This window comes from Sebastes fasciatus, chromosome 6 (assembly GCF_043250625.1).
Source record: "Sebastes fasciatus isolate fSebFas1 chromosome 6, fSebFas1.pri, whole genome shotgun sequence".
In the NCBI taxonomy this organism is placed as follows: domain Eukaryota; kingdom Metazoa; phylum Chordata; class Actinopteri; order Perciformes; family Sebastidae; genus Sebastes; species Sebastes fasciatus.
In genome coordinates, this window is record NC_133800.1 from 27,447,604 (window position 1) to 27,458,341 (window position 10,738).

At 45.0% G+C, this 10,738-nt stretch overlaps 1 protein-coding gene across 2 annotated transcripts in view; it reads right to left on the reverse strand.

The window, feature by feature from the left end:
* The window catches only part of znrf3 (zinc and ring finger 3), an 82,096-nt gene extending 71,711 nt beyond the window's left edge, over positions 1-10,385 (reverse strand). The window contains exon 1 of one of the 2 annotated variants that reach the window (XM_074638948.1): positions 9,909-10,385. In XM_074638948.1, coding sequence (XP_074495049.1) covers positions 9,909-10,154 — 246 coding nt within the window. In that variant the 5' untranslated portion in view covers positions 10,155-10,385. The remainder of the gene's footprint in view (positions 1-9,908) is intronic. The other variant, XM_074638947.1, reaches the window with a different exon arrangement.
* Positions 10,386-10,738: the final 353 nt, after the last annotated feature.

Below are 10,738 nucleotides of genomic sequence, written 5' to 3' on the forward strand. Positions count from 1 at the left end.
ACCTTTATTTGTATGGGAGCGGATTTAGCTCGAAGGCCTGCAATTACATCATCATTCAGTTTTGCAGCGCCGCATATCAGGGCCGGCATTACTCAGAGAGGCCTTTGAAGAGTTTGGCCCAGCCCTCGCTCCCTCTCTTCTTCCCTCCTCCCCTCCTCCACCACCCCCTTCGGCACTGCCTTTGATGTCAGCGCGTGGAGCTGCACCGAGCGTCGCGGCCTCCCAGGCCTCCCCGCCTCGCCTGATCCTATCTGCTCAGGCGGCACATTCATGTGGTTTACACCCGCAGCACGACTCCCGGCAGCTATTCACCCAACCCCGCAGGCCCCTCCCTGATCAGGGTCCAGCCGGGGCTGGAGAGGGACGCATGCATGGCCTGAGCTGCCGACGGGGGTCGAGGGGAAGGACAGGGCGAATAGTGGCGGCTTTATCAAAGCCCGAGGTTGCACTGCGGAGCTTTTATTGGCATGGTGTGTTAGTGAAGGTACTATATTTGTGGATTCATGAAAGGAAGAGTCACACCTGACCCTTTCTGGAGTTGAATCAGAAAACAACAGTGACTTATCTCAGCTGCAATGCACAATCCTTCAAAAATAAATACTCAACTTTCAGAGAGCATTCTTTTGCAACAAAAAAAAAGAGGCAGCAAAGAGCAAAATAGAAAAGCCAGTATGCCCCACATATTTTCATACAGTATACCCATGATACAGGAACGACATAAAAAGAAAGCCAATTTTTCATTTTAGAAATGTAGGGCGCATCTTTAGCAACAGGAAGGAGGAGGAGGAGGAGGAGGTGGGAAGATGCAGTGATATATCTTCACTGTGGAGCGGAGAGGACATGCAGCTCTCTACCAGAAAAAGAAAAATGTGGAGATAACCCAGCTTGTTCTCATCTGACCAAGCAAGCCCAATCCATCATACCTCTGGCCCCATTGTGTTACAGCCTGGATCTTCCTCATTACTGGAACAACTACCTACACACACATAAGTGGCCTCTAGAAACCGTTGTAAGAGGCGAGGGTTATGGCAGAGATGAACATGATGGGGTCGGAGCTTCCACCTGAAACTGATTTGTCCCCATCTGGCACCCCTGTAAATGACCTTTGCCACGGTCGTGTTGGAATCCATTAAAGGAAACAAAAGGAGGGGAAATGAAAAATGGTCGGTTATCTGGAAGATGGCCCATCAGTAACACAGACACATGATGCATTAGGCCGAGGGTGATCATGTGCACAAAACCAGAGAGCTTGCAGCTAGGGCTAAAACGTATTAGTGTTAGGGCTGTCAAAGGTAACGCGATAATAACGCATTAACGCAAATTCATTTTAACGGCACCAATTTCTTTAACGCATTAACACAATATGCGATTTTTACTTGACCTCTTGAAAATCTGACGGGCCGACTATCTTTCGGAGGTTTTAGTGGACTCAGTTTTATAGTTAGAGTGAAGATACTGGCATCATATGAAACTAGAAAACCTAAAGAATCCATTGGTACCAACACATGTCACACTAGCTTTTCGCGAAGGAAGCTAAATAACGCTCCAAACGTACGCTCAAATTTGACGAGGAAAAAACTGTCATGGCCATTATTAAAGGGGTCCCTTGACCTCTGACCTTAAGATATATGAGTGTAAGTGGGTTCTATGGGTACCCACGAGTCTCCCCTTTACAGACATGCCCACTTTATGATAATCACATGCAGTTTGGGGCAAGTCATAGTCAAGTCAGCACACTGACACACTGACAGCTGTTGTTGTTTGTTGTGATTTGAGCATATTTTTATGCTAAATGCAGTACCTGTGAGGGTTTCTGGACAATATTTGTCATTGTTTTGTGTTGTTAATTGTATTCCAATAATAAATATATACATACATTTGCATAAAGCAAGCATATTTGCCCACTCCCATGTTGGTAAGAGTCTTAAATACTTGACAAATCTCCCTTTAAGGTACATATTGAACAGATAAAAGATGTGTGATTAATTTGCGATTCAATATTCGACTGACAGCCCTTATTAAAAGCAACATTGTGTCTGCATATGAGGCTGATACTTATGTAATGATGTACACAAGAGAAAGAACTTTGAACCCTGTCTTCTTGAACTTGAGTGAGCGGGACAGATCTGTGATAAGACCTCTCTTTTCATGAAAACAAATGTGAGTAGTAAGAGGGCTGAAGGATCTGAGTATATCAAGAGGTAGGAGGAGGCAGATAGTGCTCGGAGTGAAATGGACTCCCAGTGCAGCTACCTTCCCAGTCTATTGGCAAAAAAAGTACAACAAAAGGGGAGGCTGGCGTTGTGGCCTTCCACGGTTAGTCAGCACATTCCTGGCCGACAACAAAGCGCGCCTCTGCCTGGATGAGCCGCTGTGAGCATTGTCATCTCATAACCCTCGACCCCGTAGCCTTTGTTTTGCAGACCCTCTGTGTCAGTGGATAAAAATATGGGCTGAGGGGATGGACCGGGCCTTTCAGCTCTGTTTCATCAAACGCAGGCAGACACACCAGGGGCTAGTTAGAAAGCAAAAAAAAAAAAAAAACACTCCGGGCACTTCTTCATCTTTGACTCGTTACAAATGTGTTTCAAAAATAACCTGTGTGAAGATGGGCTGTGTGAAAAATCATTTTTTCCAACTTGTCAAAGTGTGACATTCTTTTATGGTGCATTTCCCAGCACTCATTGTAGAAAAATCACAGCCTTGGGGCGAAGCTGAATTAACATTTCCTCACCATTGTAGAGTAAAGCAGAGGACAAACACAAGACGCTCATACAAATGAGCTCGGACACATAATCAATAGCAGATCAGGGAGGAGAGCGACGTTGGGGAATAGGGATCCCCTGGGAGAGGCTTGGATAGTGGAGAGAAACTGACGCTGACTGCTAATCTCTCTCTGAGTGGAACATCAAAGATGGGCTCAGCCACTCAGCCCAGTGGAAACTAACATAGCTACTGGGGCCACCAGTACCAACATGCACTTGTTCCAGGTGGAGCTGTGCAGTGAGCGGGAATGAGGAGCTCAGAGAGAAAGAGTGAGGGGGTAAACAGAGCCAGGAGAGGAAAACAGGGGCTGCTGGTTTGAGAGATGGTGTGGGCCAATTAAAAGAAGTCTGGACACGTACTAAGTGGGGATGCTCCTAACGACTAATTTCCCTGACATTTAAATGGCAGTTTAAACTTAGACTACACTAAAAGTAAGAAAACACTCAGTCAAAAAGAGCACACTTTAATCTATATGGTTAAATATTGTCCAAAAAAATATTGTATATATTATAAGTGCCATATCTTAGTATCTTAGCGTGCAAGTTTGATTCATTGATCTAGCTTGCTTTAGACCGCTTTGTTGATTCATAGCACACTAATAATTAATAATAGTATTTGGGTTTTTAAATTGTTGTTCGGACAAATTAGGCAATCTGAATATGTTATCGTAGTCCGTGGGAATATGAAATGTGCCTTTAATAGCGAGCCGACAGCGAGATTACAGTAAATGAGGTCAGAGAGAGGTGGGGAACGATATGCGAGAAAGATCTGGGGAGCAGGACGTTGTGGTTCATGGTCAGAGCTCAAATACCCTACGCCACCAGGACACCCAAATACAAGTGAAGTTTTGTCAATTCATCAGCACGCGCTGGTTAAGAGACGTCATGCAAATGCATTATAGGATGCATGACAAATTTTGGATGCACCAAAAAGAGCAGACTGGTGGTGGGGGGTGAGAGTGTGTGTGTGTGTTGGAGAGGGGGGCGGGGGGGTGTTAAGCAAGAGAAAGAGAAAAACAGTTTAGTCTGTTCTATTCCGAAAAGGGGAGAAACGCAGCCTCAAATTACTTTGGCCGAGACATGAAAGTGAAACAGGGTGGCGGTTAAGAGACGATAGCACTTAAAATACAGCTGCGACCGCCAAGCCAATAAATGGAAAAAAGTAGGGAGCAGCACTTTTAACCTTTTAAACCAGCGTTTGTGTACTGCTACTGTTGCTTTGGCGCTGGGAGTGGCCCGGTCCCTGGCACCTCCCGTCTGGGCCCGGCCCATTATGGCCTCTTGGGGTTTCCAGCCTGTGGTGAGAAAAGCGCGCTGGATGCCTTAAACCACTAAAGCTCTCATTATAGTCTAAATGCAGCGCGACACAACTCTTGCCAGCTCCAAGGTAGGAGCTCCAGTATTTAAGCTCATCGTTGTCTTAGCTCAAAACCGCCACTTTCCCCCTGCACATCCAGTCGGAGAGAAAAAACAGCCACTTTCAAAGAACCACATCATGAAGTCTCCCAGCTATAGTTACTGGCACTGCATGTGCATGGAGATGAAGTTCAAAGGTGAAACAGCTCATGGGTGTTGGGAAAATAAAGTCTCTTCTTCCTGACGCTGGATTCAGGGGATGTCCTGTGTCCCTTCGGAGAGGAAGTAGGCAAAAGCCACATTATTCCCTCTGGTTCTGGCCCGGCGACACTATGAGCTCCATCTGGTCCTCTCGGTGCCCCTGCCACGTCCCTGCCTCCGCTCCTCACTCGTATGCTGACAGCGCGGGCCCGCTGGAAATCAGAGGCAGATGTGCACTCATGCAGCGCATCGCAGCTCGTCTCAATGCAGGAAAAGACGATTTGGCATCGGGGAGACAATAGAGAAGTGATGAGCAGCAGATGGCGTTTCCCTTCGTCACATCAAACGTGTATTAATCAGGAGAGCCACGTGTGTGCTGTCAACAATGATGGCAATGTGGAGACAATTCCAGAAATTAGATTTCATCTAGAAGCAGAGCGCTTTCAGTGTCATCTGGTTTTGTCAACACCTGCCAGTGTCCATCTTCACACCTGGAACTCAATTCAAGGACGATTTGGTCGTGCCATCAATTGCTCTACTTAACAGGCTTAAGGCCCTGACACACCAAGCCGACTGTCGGCCGCCGGACAGTTTTGGGCCGTCGGTGAGTGTCTGTCGGCCTAGTTTTTGCGGTGTGTCCCGCACCGTCAGCTCTAGTCTGCCCGTGTCGAAGGCTTTTTGGCCAATTCAGCATGTTGAAATCCCTCTGATTGGCTGTTCAGCTTAAACAAATCAGTGCACAAGAAGAGAAATGAATGCCGGCTTGGTGTGTCTGGGCCTTTCAGTCAAAACTGCTGCTAGTGTGTGGAAAGGTATCGCAAGACTACGATATGTATAGAGCCGTGACGATTAATTGATTAGTTGTAAAATATTAAATTAATTGGCAACTATTTTGATAATCGAGTAATCAGTTTCAGTCATTTAAGAAAAAAAGGTCAGAATTCTCTAATGCCAGCTTCTTAAATGTCTCCATTTTCTGGTTTCTTTACTCCTCTATGACAGTAAACTGAATATCTTTGGACAAAACAAGACATTTGAGGCCATCATCTTGGGCTTTGGGAAACACTGATCGACAGTTTACCATTTTCTGACATTTTAAAGACCAAACAACTAATCGATAAATCAAGAAAATAATCACAAAATTAATCAGCAATGAAAATAAACATTAGCTGCAGCCCTAGCCATGTAAAATATGAAGTTAAGCCCAAGTCCTCTAAATCAGTGTTTCTTCACTTAACCCATTTCTCTGGGCCCAAAGCACACAATACTGATTTCTCATTTTCCTTCTAGCAGTCTAATCAGGAAGTATTTAAATCTGGGACAAGAGGTGAATACAATTAACTACCTGGCAGGATGGAGGACCTGCAGTACTCCGCTCGCCAGGAATCAGAGTTAAGAGCCAATGATGTAAATGCGCTCTTAAGGTCGTCTCAGGGAAAGGCCTGTTGCTACACACACACAGTCAGACGGAGTGATTTAAGGAGACATTGATTTTCTTTGCTATTACCGAGTTGAACTGGAGCAATCAGGGGAACTGACTTGGGAAGCCTGGGGTTTGGCACTGTGGCCAGATCTGCATCGTCATGCTTCCCCCCCCTTAGAGCGGAGCGAGAGGCAAATTAACTTAATTTATTATTTTTGGCCCCCTGGCAGCCACTTTTCGCACTCTTCAGGCAGAGCTGAGCGGGTGTTAGCTTTGGGGAATTTGCAAAGGCGAGTTAAGCGGTGATCGTGGTTGGGTCTTTGCTCAGGAACGTTGCCAAGCCTCCGCTTTCCCCTGCATTTGAACCCATACCTGCTGAGGTCTGGCCACTACTGTGCACACAAGGTAACGCAAACCCCTCAGGGCTCTGTTCAAACAGCAGAAGAGTGGACCAGAAGGCCCCGTAAACCTCAGGCAGACCAAATCAAGCGCCCTATTCACTGAACACAAGAAGGCTCAGACCTTGTAAGCAAAAAAAAGTCGACAAGTGCAACGCTTGCGGAGGTCACGGCGGACAACTGGAAGCACAGGAACCTAAATATTTGTGTTCAACCCGATTCCAGTGTAAAACTATATCCGTTACAACACCGCAGCAATTTCCCAACACGTTACTGCAATGTTATTTCACAAGTATAGAATTTGCAAGTGGGGAATTTGATACCGGTTTAAAATTATACTCCTCAAGTTGTATGGTTGTCATCCATTGTCAGTTTCAACTTTCATAAATCTTTTGTAGAATATATGTTGTAAGAAATTCAAGACAGAGCGCCGTGCTGGACAAAACTGCCCCTCATTATAGCCTGACAAAATATAAGCTGCCTCTAAGTGGTCAGAGGCTATGTTAGCAAAGAAAGCAAAAGCCTAAATAGATGTGGTTTTCGATGTAAAGCTGAGGTCCGACATTTCTGTGTGGTTACCGAGTGGCGCCAAATGGCCATCACTGTGTATAAACAGGGGCCATTTTTGTGCTGCGTATCCCCTCCTTTGATGCCCACATATCATCTTTGTTTCAAAGTGAAGAGTCTGCAGTTTGAGGAGAACAAAAATGCCTCTGAAAAGATGCTGCTGTGAAGTCGATACAGACATTGTTGCAGCAATAGATGGAGGGATGCTACTAGATGTGTTAACAGGAAGGCAAACGTGCGAATGATGTCGCCGTCTTCTGACTCGTGGAGGCGTGCTGCAGGAATTCTACGCCACAGTTGAGGTTTCTTGTGACGCAGCCCACCAGTGACACAACATGGTGAACTTGATTAAACTCAAATGTGTATTTGCAGCATTTAAACACCCCCCCACCCCCCCACCGCCCCATTCTCTCTCTCTCCCTCTCTCTCTCTCTCTCTCTCTCTCTCTCTATAGGCTGCACTGTAACCTAGCCTCCCACCACAGACCAATGATCTCATGGAGCTCAATAGTTTCTGCAGTCTGAGGTCACACTTCAGCAGCTACCGGCTTTTATATACGACAAACGAAAACCATCATCTCTGCTGAAACCTCAAATATTTAACCTCACATCAGAAAAACTCTTCATACTGAAGCAGCGTCCAATCGGTCACAAGCTTAGGCGTAGTTTGAACTTTAAGGTTGGGGGTTCACAAAAAAAGAACTAGAGGGAATGTAATGTGTACAGTACACTTCAGAGAGGTCTAATGTATTGGGATGTGTGTAGCCTTCATATTAGCCTACACCCTCCAAACAGAATGCGACACGAGCAAGCGTCAGTGACAAAATCAGTTGGATTGCGTTGTTTACTATTGGCATGTCCTAACTGGCCGTGAGCGACGAAGCGCTGCGCAGCGTGCCGTTTTGAGCTGAACTTTTGTCAGACGGCCCGTTTCTAGTTATTCCTGTCGCTCGCTTTGAAAGCGCCACAACGGAAGAGGAACAGCTGATTGGTGAAGATGAAATGAGGATTTATCTATACGATACCTCCTCATTTTACTACAAAAACCTAAATAAGGTGGCATCACCAGGAGATCGTCTGAAAGTTTACTTATTCTACTGTTGGCTGTATAGTATGTCATTTTCAGTAAATATTAGGGTTGGGGGAAAAAAAGAATTGATTCACCTATGTATCGCGATTTTTTTTATTACGAATCGATGCCAGAATCGATATATTTGCTTCATTTGTGAGGTAGAAAGAAGTTACCGCTTTTATGTTGTAGTCTGAGTAAAGTGATGTCATATCCGTTCCGTATCTGTCAAACCAAAACAAACCGCAACGAGCCGAAACGATAAAGCAGAAAAAGGCGGAGGGTCCGCATGGATATGATCTTCACCGTCACATTTCAAACCCAACATGGTAAACACTACACATACAATAAAGTATGGAAACACTTTGGGTTTCAAACATTGTCAGGAGAAGCAGAGCTAGACATCACAGCTAAAGATGCATGCTAACTCTGTCATGAACAGGAAACGTTAACGTGTGGTCAAGTTAGAATTCAAACGGCCCCGATGGAGCCGACCATGGATGAATAAAGACACTGGGGCTGACGGGAGCCGATTAAAAATCACAATACATATCGAATCGGCACCTTAAGTATCGTGATAGTATCGGGAGATAGCTGTATTATCCCAGCCTTGGTAAATATCACAGTATAAAACCTGTTTTCTGTTTAAAAAACACAAACATCAGAAGATAGCAAGTACTACTCACTCATCTTTTAAGTGGTTACGTCTCTAGTCTGATCTTGACCGCACAGCTGATAGGTACGTGGTTTGTTTACATGATGTAACAGTGTGTAGTGTCCGATGTTTAGGCTATAAGTAAATAAAAAGACCACAAATATATCTTCTTACCTTGTTGGTTTCTTATTCTGTCAATAAGAAGACACAACAAGGTCGATATTATTCAGCACTATAATACATTACTAGTTCTGCGTTATTATAAAAGATATAGATGTATTTGTAGGGTGTTCAGTGACCCCCCCTGAACCAACGCAAACTGCTCACAAGGGACTGAACTTGTTGGCTCAACTATCAATCACACATTTCATCCAACTTGATGTGTATTAAAAGCACTTTGTATTTTATAGATAACTCCAAATATATAAAGATAAAACACCAAAGGGTGCATAGAAGCCATACAAATAACTGCTTCACATTCAAAGTGGCGTCCAATCATTCACAAAGAGCTGCTGCTCTCCTTCCATCACCAATAATAACACAGGATATGTTAGAGGTCAGGACATAAAACATGAAACTTTAAAAGCTCTGGCACATGACTTAAGACCCCCAAACTCTTTTGCTGCCTTTACAAAGCAAGTAGATTAAGCAAGAATTAGAAAACTTCAAATAAACACTTTGGCTCTGGGAGAGAACAAAAGCTCCATATTTGAGTGACTTCTACTCCATCAAAGCTGGGGTGGTTGATCCAAGCATAACCAGCTCTGGGCCAAGTGCACTTGTCATGTTGGGGGGGGTCAGGAATAAAAAAAAAAAAGATGGAAACATGGAGGCTCATCTTATATGATGAATACTAACTCAATACAAAATATGATACAAAATACAAAACATGCAACTTGAAAAGGCTACATAGTAACAAGAGGCAGGGTGTTTGGGTTAGTTTAGACCAAAAACAAACATATTCCACAATTAAAACCAACTTTTTTGGATTGAAAAGCACAAAAAAGTCGCCATTGAAGAGGATAAACAGTCAAAAACTGAGCACAAATAGCAGTCTCAGTAGCCTTCGCTGCTGCCGTGCAACGCGTAAAGCCTGCTCGGTATGAGTTCACTAACTTTGTTGTAGGAAGCGGTTTGGAGTATTTTGTTAGGCTACTTTCTAATGGGAAAAGGAGCAGCACATAGTGAGCTCCAGACATCAACAAAATAACCTGCAAGAGCATGTTTTCCCTGTGAATGAATTCCACAAGATAGGAGCCATCTTGTGACCGCTTTGCACAGCCCATCCTGCACACACACACACACACACACATACTAACCCCCCTCCAGCCTCTATGTGGGAAAAGTTTGCAGAAGAAGAGGGGCAGCTTGGTGGAATTCCACGCCGCGTACCGGTGCTGTTTCTAGGCGTGCTGCTGCTCAACATTCCGCTCCTTCCTCCACCACCACCACAACCTCCACAGTACAACACTTACTTGAACGATCTCCCCCTCCGCGCTGATAGTGGCTCCAGCTTTGGAGAAGCGTCCCTGCAAACCGGTCGTGTAAGTAGTATAATCTCCATTGGGACTGGACTCGAACAGAACCACTTCCACAAAGGCGGTATCCTTGGCGAGAACGGAACCGACGAGAGACGCGGCAACCGCGAAGATCACCAGCAGGACCACCGAGTCGAAAGGTAGGACGCGATCTGAGCCTCTCCGTGCGAGTAAAATCATCATCTTGCCGGCTGGATCTGCGCCGATCGGGACATAATTTCACACGGATTTTTAATTAATCGGGGTGTTGAAGGTAAAATTGAAGTCGATGCGTCCAAAAAAAAAAAAAGAGAGGCAGAATTGTTGCAATAAAAAGAGCTGGAGCTGAGCTGAAGCGTGTTTATTTCAACCACTGCGAAGCCTTGTCAATTACATTGCCTGCAAACGCTCCCTCTCTCTCTCTCTCTGTCTCTCTCTCTCTCTTTCTTTCTCACCCTCCTCCTCGCTACAAAGCGGATCTCCTTTGATCTCCAAACACGTGATTTTAGTTTTTTTTTCTCTCTCTCTCTCTCTCTCTCTCTATCTCTCTCTCTCCCAAAAGGGTTTTATCCCCACCCACCAGTCTCTCTGACCCTCTCTCCTCTCCTCTCCTCTCCTCTCCTCTGCTGCACTCCCAGCTCTCTCAAGTGCCAGCACTCAGTTAAGGAGGCACCGCCAACATCACTGCTCAGCTGCAGCAGAGAGAGGAAGAGGAGGAGAGAGGACTTATTGTTTGATAAAATATTCAAGCTACATGTTAAAGTTTTGAGTTAATTCAGTGTTTTTAC